General features: G+C 53.9%; 1 protein-coding gene across 1 annotated transcript in view; it reads right to left on the bottom strand.

Annotated features, from left to right (window-relative positions):
* Positions 1 to 177: 177 nt before the first annotated feature.
* Positions 178 to 14,254, bottom strand: part of WDR62 (WD repeat domain 62) — a 45,431-nt gene continuing 31,354 nt past the window's right edge. The window contains exons 16-32 of the mRNA XM_030299435.1: positions 13,593 to 13,668; positions 12,733 to 12,844; positions 12,574 to 12,637; positions 11,554 to 11,682; positions 10,354 to 10,487; positions 8,568 to 8,620; positions 5,754 to 5,972; positions 4,236 to 4,363; positions 3,806 to 3,909; positions 3,343 to 3,453; positions 2,926 to 3,060; positions 2,537 to 2,648; positions 2,284 to 2,425; positions 2,143 to 2,203; positions 1,326 to 1,979; positions 610 to 767; positions 178 to 511 (exon numbers count right to left, since the gene is read on the bottom strand). Coding sequence (XP_030155295.1) covers positions 254 to 511; positions 610 to 767; positions 1,326 to 1,979; positions 2,143 to 2,203; positions 2,284 to 2,425; positions 2,537 to 2,648; positions 2,926 to 3,060; positions 3,343 to 3,453; positions 3,806 to 3,909; positions 4,236 to 4,363; positions 5,754 to 5,972; positions 8,568 to 8,620; positions 10,354 to 10,487; positions 11,554 to 11,682; positions 12,574 to 12,637; positions 12,733 to 12,844; positions 13,593 to 13,668 — 2,650 coding nt within the window. The 3' untranslated portion in view covers positions 178 to 253. The remainder of the gene's footprint in view (positions 512 to 609; positions 768 to 1,325; positions 1,980 to 2,142; positions 2,204 to 2,283; positions 2,426 to 2,536; positions 2,649 to 2,925; positions 3,061 to 3,342; positions 3,454 to 3,805; positions 3,910 to 4,235; positions 4,364 to 5,753; positions 5,973 to 8,567; positions 8,621 to 10,353; positions 10,488 to 11,553; positions 11,683 to 12,573; positions 12,638 to 12,732; positions 12,845 to 13,592; positions 13,669 to 14,254) is intronic.

Below are 14,254 nucleotides of genomic sequence, written 5' to 3'. Positions count from 1 at the left end.
AAGGGCAGGTGAGGCTACAATGCTAGGCCAACACCTGCTGCATACAAATTTCATCCCTTCCAAAGTTTATCTGCTCATGTTCCCTGGGCTGGTCTCCTCCCTACCCTCCTTCCCCGCATCCACCTCAAGGGGGCTTTGTGGATGCAACCAGACAGGCACCAGGAACCATTCCTCTAAACTGTCAGTTTATTTGCTTAAAATGTCTATTTCTTCAGAAGCAGCAGGGCTGTAGTGGAGAGCAGGCTCCTGGCCCTCAATCCCCCCGTGCCTTCCTCCGCACAGCCTGCACCAGCAGCTCCGAGTAGTGTTCCAGCAGGGCATGCAAATCTGGGCTGGCCAGGGGGCACAATGTAGGTGGGGAGGAGGACCTTGGGCTGGGCTGGGCCTGGGCCACATCAGTTCCAACCAGCCAGTCACTGGCTTCTAACTGGCTATGGATCCAAACAAAGGTGGAGGCCAGTTCAGTCCGTGCCTGCTGCTGCTCACTGCTCACCTCGTCACGGGAGACCATCTGCAAGGGGGTACCAACCTTGTCAGGGGTTCCTCAGTCCAGGCAGTCCGGCCCCCTCACCCCCCAGCCCTCTCCCCTGACCCTGGGGCTTGGCTCACCACGTTGTAAAGGTCCAGGGCTTCCTGGAAGGCAGTCTGCAGTCTGTGCACGATGGTACTCACAGTGCTCAGGTCTAGGCGAGCTGAGGGCGGGACCCTGGCTGGCACCCTAGGCTCCTCCCAGTGTCCAAGGTTGCCCTGGGCCAGACTGAGTGCATCTGGGGGTAGGGTAGAGGGGACAGAGTGAGAAAGGCACCTCCTCTTTCTAGCTGGTCTAAGAGAGGCCGGGGTGGCTGGGCTGATCCCAATTCTTATCCCTCTGCCTGGAACACTTCCCTCAGTCCCTCAGGCTCCCTTCCCTCCCCTCCTGCAGGACTCTGCTCAAATGCCGCCTTCTCCCTGAAGCTTTTCTCATTATCCTGCTTAAAACTGTAACCATTGCCTGTCCCCCCAGCCCCCAATCCCTAAACCGTTTCTCTTATTTCTGTCCTTAGCACACACCACTTTATGAAACATTTAACATTTTCCTTTACATTTAGTCTGGCCCCAGTTAAGGTGTCAATTCTTTGCAGTCTTGTTGACCGCCAGGCCCCATGTGTCTAGGGTCTAGAACAAAGCCCAACATATACGAAGTGCTCGCTAAATATTTAAGTAAATGAATGAATGAATGGCACAGCCCCTGTGGCTGGGTCAAGCACCCACCTTTGGAGCCAAGCCACCTGGTACATGGGCTGAGCTTGGGGGACAATCCCATGTCCCAAGAGTGGTCAACTCACCAGAGGTTGTCTCCGGGACGGAGGTGATGCTGCCAGGGACCCCAGGCCTGGCCTCTGGAAGTGGGGTGCTGTTGGGGTGGGCAGGGGTATTGAGGGGCTCAGGGGCCAGGAGCCTTGGGAGAAAGGTGGATTTGTGGAGCCCCAGGGTGCTTGCATCCACGGGGCTGGAGGCCGAGAAGGTGGCTGTTGCGATGGTGACACTGGGCTGGGTGGCCACAGGTTCCACTGGGGAAGGGGGTAGCAAGAGCCTGTCACAGATGCTCGACAGGGTCAGCTTCAGACTCGCCCGGGCCTCATGGTTGCCCCAGGAAGGCAGGACAGGTTCTCGGCCCTCACTGTTAGAACTGAGTGCTGCCGTGGTGGGGTTGGCCTGGAGCTCCTGGCCCAGGGATGTCAGCTCCCCGACTGATGAGGGCCTGCAGAGGGGCCTGGCCAGCTCAGCCAGCACAGGGCCCTCACTGTCCTCGAGGGAGATGCTGCGTGACATCTTGGCATGGGAGCTGGCAGTGGCCTCCATGTAGGAGTGGATGGAGGGGCTGTGGACACCCTGAGCCAGGCCTGGAGTGGGCAGGGCTGTGGGTGTCGAAGGCTTCCTGTCGGTGGGCAGCACTGAGGAGGAGGGGGCACAGGGTGCCGGACCTGTGAGGCAGGGGGCTGTAAAGGAAGCAGCTGCTTCACTCTCACGTCCCACTGTAGGGCTGACAGATAGGGGCCCACCCCAGGTGGCTTCAGGGTCTGAGTAGACCCTGTCCATCCCCACTGCCCCGTGGCTCAGATGGGCATCTGGGGTTGTTTATCTGTGGATGGGAGCACTCACTCAGTGGGCACCAGGCCTCTAGGATCTCAACGGGCTCCTCAGGCTTTTTCCCAGGGGGGACCTGCAAGCACAGCCATGAGGTTAGGACGAGGCCTCTGGACTCCCAGCCCCAAGTCCCGGGGGAGCGGCCCCAGTACTCACGTTGGTTCTGCCTGGGGAGGTGTGGCCAGCGCCTGCTCTCGGGGGCTCTGCTCTGGGCTGACTGCCCCCAGGGTCCGTGAGTTTGACCTCTGGGGACTTCACAAGGTGCCGGGGCAGCCGGGCAGGGAAGGTGTGGGTGAACCTGTGGGAAGGAGACCAGGTGGTTGTGGCTGTCCTGGGGGTTGTTGAGGGGACGTGGCCCCGCCCTGGGGGACAGAGTTGGAAGGTGGGGTGGGGGTTCACCAGCTCCTACCTGGATGTCTTCTGGAGGCATGAGAGGAACTGGGCTGAGATGCTCAACCGGGGATTGAAGAAGTCCTCAGTCTCAGAGGCCTCCAAGTCTCTCAGGGATCCATGGAAGAGCTCTAGGGGAAGATGCCAGGGGAGCCCTCAGAATCCCTCCAGCCACCCAGCCCTGGACCCAGAAAGACCCGCAGACCAGCAGGTGGACCCTTAGAAACGCCTTCAGTCGACCACACACACACACGCCTTGGGAGCAAACGCAGCTCGGAGAAGAGCCTGTGCGGCTCTGTCCTGAAGATAAAATGTAAGCCCTTCTGCCCCCTTGCCAGCCGTGGAGGCTCCACCCTGTGACACCCGTGCTGTGCCCAGTGCTGGACGGCCGCCCAGGCACCGCCCTACCCTCAGAGTGAGCATCAGTGAGCGTCTCGAAGTGCTGGCGGAGGAACTTCTCCTGCTCAGGGGTCTGGGGCAGGGAGCTGTTGGATATGCCTGGCACCTCGGGCTGGGCCAGCTCTTCTGCGGTCCCTGGGCATCCTGGGGAGAGGCGAAGGGGAGGCGAGAAGGCAGGCAGAAGAGAACTGTCAACACCATGAGTCACGGCAGACGCCCAAACATGCCAGACACTTAACAATGGAGAAAGCTGGACTCGCCCGTCACACACCCTGCTGCCACTAGGCCGAGAAGCTAATGGCTCTGTCTCCTGGTTGAGGACACTGACACTTAGTGGGCACCGAGTGCAGGGCCGACGTGGGGAGAGTGGTTATATATCATGACCATCCCCACGCGCTGCCCGCCCCACCTCTGGCCCTTGCTTACCCGGTGTGGGGGGCAGCATCATGTCAAACTGAGGGTCTGGCTCTGGCCGTGGAGGGGAGGAATGGATGGTGGCGAAGCTGCACTCCAAGTCGGCCTCTGACTCCCCCGAGTCTGGAGGAGCAGAGCGGGAGTCAGGAGCCCAAAGCTAGGCCCGTAATGGGTGAGTCAGGTAAGTGGCTCAGGCTCCCAGGGCTTCAGTTTTCCCATCTGGATGATGGGGGTGATAATACCCGCCCTCCATTTGTAAGGACCAGCAAGTTTACACTTCAAGGAAAAGGTAGAGCTGGGCTCCTGCCAGTGGGCAGTTGGGCTCCAGAATCCTCAGGTACCAGCAGGGACAATGTCTGTCTCTGTGATAGACTCTGAGCTTCAGGAAGACCGAGTCAAGGTCACCACAGATACTCAGAAAGGGGCCTGGCTGGACGGACAAACTACTGCAGGGTCTCTACTGGCCCCCACTCACCCTCAGGTGGGCTCTGATCCTTGGAGCTGATGGAGGAGACGCTGAGGGAGGCGTCTCCTTGCTGCTCTCCGGGCCCCGCCTCGGTCGTCTTCGTGCAATACTTGCTGCAGCGCCAGTGGAGGTGGGGCAAATGAGCGAACACACTCATGTTAGTATACAGTGCCCCCCCCCCCCCGAACCCCTACACATCTGCACCCTGTTCCCACTGGGAGCACTGTCTCGCCTCTCCTCTGCAAAGGCTCCCCGCACCTTCTGCCTGGAACCAGGGAAGCTAAGGCTGTGGCTGAGGCTGCAGGGCCAGGCTCCTGTGCCCCTCAGACCTTGCAGCCCTGCCCCACAGGCCCACTGGGAGAGCAGGGAGCAGTTCTTCCAGGGCATGCCTGTAACCCAGGCTTCTTCTAAAGCTTCCTTTGGTGCAAAGGAGACCCACCTGTCTGTCTCTGTGACCGTCACTTCTGCCTCCAGGGAGTAGACGATGAGCTCCCTGTCCTCAGGGGACTCCCTCTGTAGGGGCAGGAAGGAGGGATGCCCACAGCCATCCTCCTGGGGACTCTCCAACTGTGGGATGAAGAGAGCACAGCCGTTTCAAGCAGCTATGGCAACCAGGGCCCTTTGCAAGCCACCAGGTGTTCCGCCAACACCAGTGAGAACAGTGAAGATGTCGGTCATGATGGCAGCCCCCACTGCCGTACACTCATTTTGAGCCAGGGCCTGGGCCAAGTTATGTGCTCAACTTGAGTTCACTCTATGCTCCTCCCGCACGATCACCAGCCCCTTTACAGATAAGGAATCAATATAGCTCCAACCCTCTAAGATTCTGTCTGTATGGAGTTCAAGAACAGGCAAACTAATCTTTGGTGGGAGGTCAGAAGGCTGGTTGCCTCTGCAGGGAGGGGGTACTGATTAGGAGGGGCACAAGAGGGGGTGTCTTTCAGGAGGTAGAAAATACTCTATTTTGGCTTGGGTGGTGGATACCTAAGTGCATACATAGGTAACAATTTGTCAAGCTCTTCTCAAACAGCATACGGTTTGTACACACAACTGTATGTGTATTATGCTACAATAGAAAAGAAAGTTTATACAATAGAATAAAAAGTAATTTTGTTTGGAAGATAAGAGAACAAGAGTTGAAGTTGCTTCAAGCATTTCTGAGGGCCCAGGCCCTCTTCTTAGCACTGGATTCCTATCAAAGCCTTCTGAGAATGTTCTTCTTATGACCACTTTTTAGAGGTCTTTTTTTCTTGTTTTGTTTGTTTTTAAGATTTTATTTTTAAAAAATTGTTTTTTTCAACGTTTATTTATTTTTGGGACAGAGAGAGACAGAGCATGAACGGGGGAGGGGCAGAGAGAGAGGGAGACACAGAATCGGAAACAGGCTCCAGGCTCTGGGCCATCAGCCCAGAGCCCGACGCGGGGCTCGAACTCCCGGACCGCGAGATCGTGACCTGGCTGAAGTCGGACGCTTAACCGACTGCGCCACCCAGGCGCCCCTAAGATTTTATTTTTAAGTAATCTCTATGCCCAACGTGGAGCTCGAACGCACAACCCCAAGATTAAGAGTGCATGCTCCACTGACTGAGTCAGCCAGGCGCTTGAAAACAGAAGCCCAGAGAAGCAAGCCTTGAGGTAAGTCATCACACAGCTAGGAAGGGGTAGGGCCAGGCCTCTACCTGCTCAAATACTCCCCAGCCAGGCACAGGCTTGCTCTCAAGCCCAAGCTTTTACCCCCCAAGTGACCCACCTCCCAGACTCCTGGTCTGCCCTGGAAAGTCTCACTTGCACCAGGCCCAGGGCCTCACCCTCTTGCCTTCCACCACGTCATGTAATCACCTCGCACCCCTAGAGAGGGATACTCAGCCTCATTTTCAAAATAAGCATGCTGAGGCCCCAAGCCCTGGGTGGGCAGTCATGGTGCAGGGTCTGCTGGCTGGGCAGGGGTGGTCTGTACCTCACTCAGCAGTCCCACCAGGCTCTGGGGCTCCACTGTATCCAGAATAGAATCCTCCAGGCTCTCGGGCTTCATGGGGGTAAAGTAGCAATCCAGGTTCCGGGCATCCAGGATGGTCTTGAGGGGCTCCTGGTCAGCCCGCTCCGCCCAGCGGCCATGTGGTTTGTAGCTGCGCTTGGCATGGAAGGCTGAGCCATCTGCCACATCATCATCTCCTAGCTGAGGGTGACAGGGGATGGTCAGGCAGCTAGCCAAGAGCTCACCAACTCCAATGGGGGACCAGGGACACCGCATGGACTCCATCCAGTCTCCATCCAGCTTTTTTTTTTTAATGTTTTATTTTTATTTTTGAGAGAGAGACACAGAGTGTGAGCAGAGAGGGGCAGAGAGAGAGAGAGAGAGAGAGAGAGAGAGAGAGAGAGAGAGACAGAATTCAAAGCAGGCTTCAGGCTCTGAGATGTCAGCACAGAGCCTGACGGGCTCAAACTCACGAGCTGTGAAATCATGACCTGAGCCGAAGTCAGACGTTCAACCAACTGAGCCACCCAGGTGCCCCTCAGTCTCTAGGCTTTAAACACCACTCAGCAACAACTTCCAGATAAACATCTCCAGCCTGAAGCTCTCTGTTAAATTTCAGAAATGCATAGGCAACTGCTCTACATCTGTATGGATTCCTAGTGATATTTCAAAGTGAACATGTTGAAAACAACTCCTGATCTTCCCCCCAGATCGGCTCCTCCTGAAGCCTTTCCTGTCTCAGTTATTCTGCTGCTCAGGCCCCAAACCTTGAGCTCCTCTTTCATTCTTATATTGTCCCTCATACTCCACATTGTATTGTTTTGTTTTTTTTAATTTTTTTTTTTTTTGACGTTTTATTTATGTTTGAGACAGAGAGAGACAGAGCATGAACGGGGGAGGGGCAGAGAGAGAGGGAGACACAGAATCGGAAGCAGGCTCCAGGCTCCGAGCCATCAGCCCAGAGCCCGACGCGGGGCTCGAACTCACGGACCATGAGATCATGACCTGAGCCGAAGTCGGCTGCCCAACCGACTGAGCCACCCAGGCGCCCCCACATTGTATTGTTTTTTAATGTTTATTTATTTTGAGAGAGAGCAAGCGAGGGAAGGGCAGAGAGAGAGGGAGAAAGAATTCCAAGCAGGCTCCAAGCTGTCAGCACAGAGCTTAACACGGGGCTCGAACTCATGAAACTTGAGATCATGACCTGAGCTGAAATCAAGAGTTGGACGCTTAACCGACTGAGCCACCCAGGTTCCCCTCCACATTGTATTTCTTCAGCAAATTCTGTCAGCTCTGCCATCCGAACACATCCCCGATGTGGCCATTTCTCCCCACTGGTCCTGCCCAGCACTGCCTCCAATAAGATTATAGCTTGAGAGACAGCGGAGGGTGGATGTTTGAGAACTCAGGCTCTGGAGCCAGCCTGCCCACGTCTTGTACTTCCCATCTGTGTAACCCTGGATAAGTTACTTAACCTCTCTGGGCCTCAGTTTCTCCATCTGTGAAATAGTGATATGAAGAGATCCTACACTTCAAAGGGGACTAAATAGATAATACATATAAAAGACTTAGAGCCTGTGCAGAATAAGTGTGCTATGAATATTTGTTGAATGTAACCCTACTTGTAGTATTCACTGATTAAGGGGAAGCCTGGGGTCTTGACAGACCTGGTCTGCAGGGGAGGGGAAGGCAGGGAGGACTTCCCTGAGGAGCTAATAGGTTTTAATCTGAGGATTGGCATTATTCCTGAAATAAATCATCCAACCTAGGCTGTAGGATTCTGCTGCCTGCTTCTAACCCACCAGCTCCTAGCCTGCCCCTCCCCCAAGTGAACAATCAGCCATTCAATCATCTTGGTCCCTTTCTTTCTCTCACACCCAGTCATTTGGTTGCACCTTCAACATCCATCCAGAATCCAACCGTTTCTTCCCCCTGTTCCAGTCTCCAACCTCCTCTGTCTGGATTATCCCAACAGTCCCCTCCCGGTCCCCCACTTGCCCCTCATGTTCACACTTGCACTAGGTCATGGCCTTCCTCAACTCAGAGCCCTCCTTTGTCTCCATCTCACTCAGTGCCAGGGAACGGAGAAATAAGTGGGGAGGACAATAAAGAATGTTTAGGGAATGCACCGCAGCCCACATAGTGTCATACCATCTGGCCCCCATTACCTCTCTGAGCCCCTCTCCCCACTCTCTGCCCCTCATTCACCCTCAACCCTGGCAACTGGGCCTCCCTGTACTTCCTTGAACATGCGAAGCACAATCCTGCCACATGGCCTTTGTCCTGCATACTATTCTCTCTGCCTGGAACATTCTTCCCCAGGATCTGCATTTCTCCCTTGCTTCAACTCTATTCAAATAGCATCTTCTCAGTGAGGCCTTTTCTGTTTATGCTAAAATTATTGCGCTTTTCCCCCAACACTTGTTATTTTTCTGAGATTCTCTCTTTTCTTCCTCCACAGACCTTATCGGCTTCCCAAATACTATACAACTTACCTGTTTAATGTGGATACTGTCCATCTTCCACACTAGAAAATGAGCCCATGAAGACCGACATTTTGTCTGCCTTGCTCACTGCTGTATCTAATGGTCAGAATAAGCCTGGCACAGGGTAGGTGTTCACTATGTATGTTACAGGAATGAAGGGCTGCCTAAGCTGAGAGTGGAAGGATGACGGGGTTCTACATGGAAAGGACAGACCCAGAAAGGGAAACGGGCTCCCAGAAGAATGAAGAGCATGAAGGAGAGCACCCTTGCTTTGTCAGCCCTGGGTGTCCCGGTCTCCGGGCAGACTCACCAGCCGCTTTGCCCAGAGTGGCAGCTTGCCATTGGTCAGCAGACACCGAGGGTCTGGAGAGACACGTGGAATCCATGAAAAGAGAATAAATAACCCAATAAATAAACAGGCAACATATATAAAAACAGGCAATTCTCCAAAGACACATTATAAGAAACACAGACATACCAAAAGATGCTCAAACTTCTTAACTAATTGTCAGGAAAATGCAAATTCACACCATGTTTTACCCATGACTAGCTCAAACTGAAAAGCTTCATAGTATCAAGTATTGGCAAAAGTGTGGGAGAATGAATGGCTTAACACTGACTGCTGGATTTGGAGGGCCTTTGGGGTTCTCTTAAAATAAAAAACGTGCTAACCCCAGGGCCCAGCAGTGCCAGCCCTTGCCTCTGTCCTGGAGAAACACTCACACATGCCCAAGGAGTAGGCCTTGGAGTGGTCAGCATGGCATCACTTGCAATGGTGTATAGTCTAAACCCTAAATGTCCATCCAGAGGCAAATATCATTTTAAAAATATCCTATTATCCTGCTGGTTAAAAGAGGGAGGCCTCTGTTTTATATCCACCAACATACAGGTTGATAATTTTGAGAGGGAAAAGATACAGAATGGTGTCTACAGTAGAATACAACTTATGTACATAAATACAGTGTGTTCTGATGGCTGTGTACATACGTACATCAGTGTTCAGAAAGAGGCCTATAAGGATTCATACCAAACTGATAAAACGGCCACCCTGCAGAGGACATGGGATTGGGTTGTGAGGGTGGCCACAAAGAAGATTTGCTTACCCTTTTTTCCAAGGCTGAATTCTTACATTACTGTTGCCTATCAGTCAGCTGTCTAGTCAGCCACTGCCTGCTCTCCCCTGCCCTACACTGACAGCACCCGGCCTCTCTTAGCTGGAGCAACCATGGCCAATGGGACCCAAGAGAAGCCTGCCGGGGGCTTCTGGGCAAGTTTCCTCTCTAGAGGAGACTGTAGGAGGGACTGCCGTGTGCTATGAGGCCTGTGATGCCTGCAACTTAAGCAGCCATCTTGCAACCATGAGGGCCTAAGCCAAGGTGATATGCGGAAGGGCAGAAATTTAGAGGAAGTCTGGCCTGCTTTGAAGTCATTGAGCTACTATTCTCCTTTCACCTGAACAACAGAATCTGATGTCTTTTGGTCAACAGCACCCTGTTTTTCCCCTGGGACAGCCCTTACACCCCCACCCACCCTTTTTGGACAGGTGGCTCAAGTGGAGCTGAGTCAAGCCTCTGCCCTCAGGGATGACCACATGACTCCGGTCTGGCCAATCACGGCAACTGACTCAGAAGCACACCAGGACTCACACCAGAAACACGACTCATGACCTCAGGATTTTGCTTCAGCTACTGGGAAAGAGGTGCTCTCTTCTCTATATAGAGTTTTATCACCTAGCACTGCTGGGGGAATCTTTGCCCCCAGGAGAGGCAGAGTCTGCCTGAGAGCAAAGCCAACACAGGAGAAAAGCAGAGCCAAAAGACGGAGAAAAATCTGTTTCTTTAACATCACCTGGTGACTGGAATCCAGCTACTGCCCAAAGCCAATACTCCCAATTTTCAGGTCCATGACCCAATAAATTCTCTTCCCAGCTGAAGCCAATGAGAGTCCAGTTGCTATTACACTGTGAGAGTACTGACTAATAGGATCATTGAACTTCGCCTCCAGGCCCTGGAAACCAAGTAGTGGGTGAAACCCAGCAGTGATCCCTACGCTGCAAGTTCAGAATAGGGCCCCTCTGGATGGGCCCCTTTCCCAACCTGGGTCCAAGCTCTCTTTGGATGGCGTCTTCAGCAACTCTTCCGGTTCGCACTCTTCCTCCAGCTCATCCTCCGTCTGCTCTCCAGGGCTTAAGGAGCAAATCTCGCTGGGCACGGATGCATAGGTCTCCTGCCTGAAGCCAGGAATGAGGACAACAAGGAGAGAAATAGGTAAATGGGGTGTGGTGGGAGGGACAGGGATCTGCCTCAGGCTGGGCCCTGTGCTAGCTTCCATATGAACTCATTACTGACTCCTTGTCAAGATGATGCTGGGAGGTCTCACCTGCCACACCCGCTCTGCTGGAAACATCACCACAATGAATGAAATATAACAAGGCTGGGGTCAAAAAATAAGATAAACTCTCTCAGAGTCACAGCAATGGGACAGAAAGCACAGCAGATAGTGGGGCTTGAGTACTAAGCTGCTGGGTTCTCTTCTGGGAAGTGTGTGTAGGAGTAGCAATGAGGTTTCATCTCCTTTGGAGCACAGGAGCCTAAAACACACATGACACGAGGTAGGCACCGGAGGGCACCCAGGACAGGGTGTAAGCCTCAAAACCTGGAGCCAAAGGGAGCTGCTCATTCGCTTGGTACCTAGGTCTGCAATACCTCCAATACCACTGTAGGACAGGAAGCTCATGTTAAGGCCTGGTCCCTTTGGGAGGCAATGGCAAAGCCTCAAGACAGAGAAAGACAAGGATAGCGCTAGAGGCAGAAGAGAGGATAAACCCCCAAATCTCCCACTCAACTGAGACCTCCAAACTAAACCCCAACCAAAAGTTAGAACATGAATTCACTCCAAATAAAACTGGTCTTGCAGCATGAAGGCTTTAAAGAACAAAAAGACACTTCAGTTCCACTGGAGCCTTCCCCGACTACGTCCCTCCCCACTGCACACCGGGTCAGGGGCCTCCTCTGCCTCCTCTGGTTCCCAAAGTCCCCCGAGCTTCCCTCCATCGCAGTGCTCACAGGCTCTCCAGGCACTTCGCTCTTCCACTTCAAGCCCCTTCTCACATGTACTACCGTAACTTTCTATTCAAAGTCTGTCGCCCCAGTTCGACCACAGGTGCACAAAGGGCAGGGCCTACGGCTGTGCTGGCCATGGCTGTGTCTTCAGCCTCACTCCTCACGGGGCCCAGGGCAGGAAGACATTCCTCTAGCAGACAGACAAGTGGGGGACGGCCGGATCACTGCCAGGACCTGGGCTGGCTCCTCCACTTCCCGTCCCTCATGTTCTGCTGCTGCTGCTGCTCCCGGTGGTCGATCTCCAGCAAGTGCTGCTTCATGCAGTTAGTGATCTCTGGGCCCAGGTGCCAGATGAACACACAGCTGCAGAGGCCGAAGAGAGATGCGGAAGGAGGGGGAACAGTGAACACGGAAGCCATCTGACCCTGGAAGCCACCTACATTACCATAGCCAAGACTCCAATTCCCTGGCCCCTCCCAGAAAACACACCCCACCAGCTTAGTGCAGGGGTTCCAGGCCATGTCAGGTCTACCCCCTGAGCAGGTCCAGCCCATTCCACCAAACCATGACCTGTTCTGAAGACCTCAAGACTCAAGGAAGGGGGCTGGAGAAGGACTGAAATAAACTGAAGGGAGAGACAAAAGGGACTTCCTTGGCCACCAACCATGAGCTAAGGAGTTTATATCCCCATTTGATTCTCACTGTACAATTTTTTGAGGTAGTTGGTGGAGCAAACTGAGGCTTAAGATGGGAAATGACCTGGGGCACCTGGGTGGCTCAGTTGGTTGGGCGTCCGACTTCGGCCTAGGTCATGATCCCGCTGGTCCTGAGTTCGAGCCCCATGTCAGACTCTATGCTGACAGCTTGAAGCCTGGAGCCTGTTTCAGATTCTGTGTCTCCCTCTCTCTCTGCTCCTCTCCCACTTACACTCTGTCTCTCTCTCTCTCAAAAAATAAACATTAAAAAGAGAGAGAGAAAAAAAAAAAAAACAGATGGGAAATGACCTGCTCAAGGTTCTCAAGGTCACAAGTAAATTAAGTGGCAGATCTGGGGTTTGAACTCAGGGCTGGGTGTGACACCCAGGTACATGCTGTCAAAGGAGAGAGCAGTAAGCTGGAACCCTCGGCGGAACTCTGCACAGGCAGGCCAGGAGCACGGTGCTCCCACTGTCTGAGCCCCTGCACTCCCCACAGTACAGGTCCTGCCCACTCCCAGGGGGAGGCCAGCCAAGGGCAGTCTCCAGGCCTTTCCCACCTGTCTCCAGATACTGTGATCAAGTGACGACAGTCATAGGTGAACTTCATGCCAGTTACGATTTCTGAAAGCAGAGCAAAGAAGCCACGTAGGCCTTCTGAGTCACAAGGCCGTGTGGGGACGCATGGGGAGGTGTCCCACGTAGGGAGGCACACCCACCTGAATGGCCAAACATCTTGGCAATGCACTCGCCCGAGTAAAAGTCAATCACCGAGATGCTTTTGTCAGAGCAGCTAGTGGCCAAGAAGGTGCCTGAGGGGTCCACGTGGACCTGCCGAGAAGAGGACCCACATGACAGTTAGGCTGCCTGCTTCTTCACTATGGCGAGGCCTGGGTCAAATGTCACAGCCTCCGCTGACGGAGGACCCTCTCATGCGGGATGCCTGGCACGCTGACTCGTCCCAGGTGCCCTCAGGACATACACCCTGCTTAGGATAAGAACTCCTGCCTCCATTTCATGGGTGAAAAAGTTACCACCCAGGCTCTGTGCTAAACACTCTGCGTGTGCAAACTGATTTCTTCCAGAGAACAACCCTATGATAGGGGCTCTTTCTAGCTGCATTTTACAGGCAATGAGACAGGCTCCAGAGGAGATGACACGTGCCCAGGTCATAGCCTGAGGCAGAGCTGCGAGTCTCACCTTAAAGCCTGAACTCAACACAACCCCCCTTACTTCAGAGGCTCTGAGAAGGTCCCCCAATCTTGTCCTGATAACACAGCAGGGAGCAAGTCTGATAAGGGAGCGCAGGTCTTTGGTTGTTCCCACCACACCGTGGCCACTGAAAACAGAAGCCACTTAAATGTCCCCACTTGGGAAAAAGGCTCAGTAAATAAAGGTAAAACAGTCTGTGATACCCCCAGTTCCCAGGCAACCCTGGTCAGCTAGGCCGGAGTGGGTGCCAGCCTGTGATCCTTTGATCAGGTACCCAGGATGACACATGTCTCGGGTGGCCCATGAGGGCAGCTGACAGACAGGGGGGATGTGTGTGGTTTTCACGCCAGGGGCCCCAGCTACTCACCTTTAGCAGGGACCCTTCGTCACCTTGGGAGCCCTTGTAGCACTTCCTCTGCTTCCCATTCACGGTGTTGTAGACTCTGGGGAGGTGGGGGCATAATGTGGCCAGTGGTGGCCCTGCCCACCTGCCCCCTCTTGCATTCTGGTCCTAGCCTTACCTACCATCTTCCTCTCTCCTGGAGGCCCCTTGCCACCTCTTATCTCCCATCTGATGCCTGGACTGAAATACCATCTCAGAAAATGAGATGTCCTCTCAGGCTGAGGTCAGGGAAGTTATGTATTGGGGTATCCGTTGAGTCAATGTCTGTTAACATCTGTCTTCCCCACTACAGAGCATGTGGAGTGCCTGGCACTCAATCTGAATGAGCAAGTGAAAGGGTGGAGAACCTTTTTGCACATGCTCTCCCCTCTGCACAATCCCTCTCTCCCCTCCCCTGGCTCACTCCTCCACATCCTTCCCAGTCTCAGTTCAGATGTTCTTTCCATCAAGCCCTGCTTGATCCCCAGGTAGGATCAGGGGTTTCCCCAGGGTCCCCCAGATCCACTGGGCTCCCCTAGCCCTGACCGCTCCCTGGTGTCACTGTCTAGTGAGGTGTCCACCTCTCCTCCCTTGGACTGTGAGCTCCATGAAGGCAGGGCCTGGGGCTGCCCTGCTCACTGCTGTGT

The sequence above is a fragment of the Lynx canadensis genome, chromosome E2 (assembly GCF_007474595.2).
Source record: "Lynx canadensis isolate LIC74 chromosome E2, mLynCan4.pri.v2, whole genome shotgun sequence".
Classification (NCBI taxonomy): domain Eukaryota; kingdom Metazoa; phylum Chordata; class Mammalia; order Carnivora; family Felidae; genus Lynx; species Lynx canadensis.
This window is presented reverse-complemented; position numbering and strand designations above follow the sequence as displayed.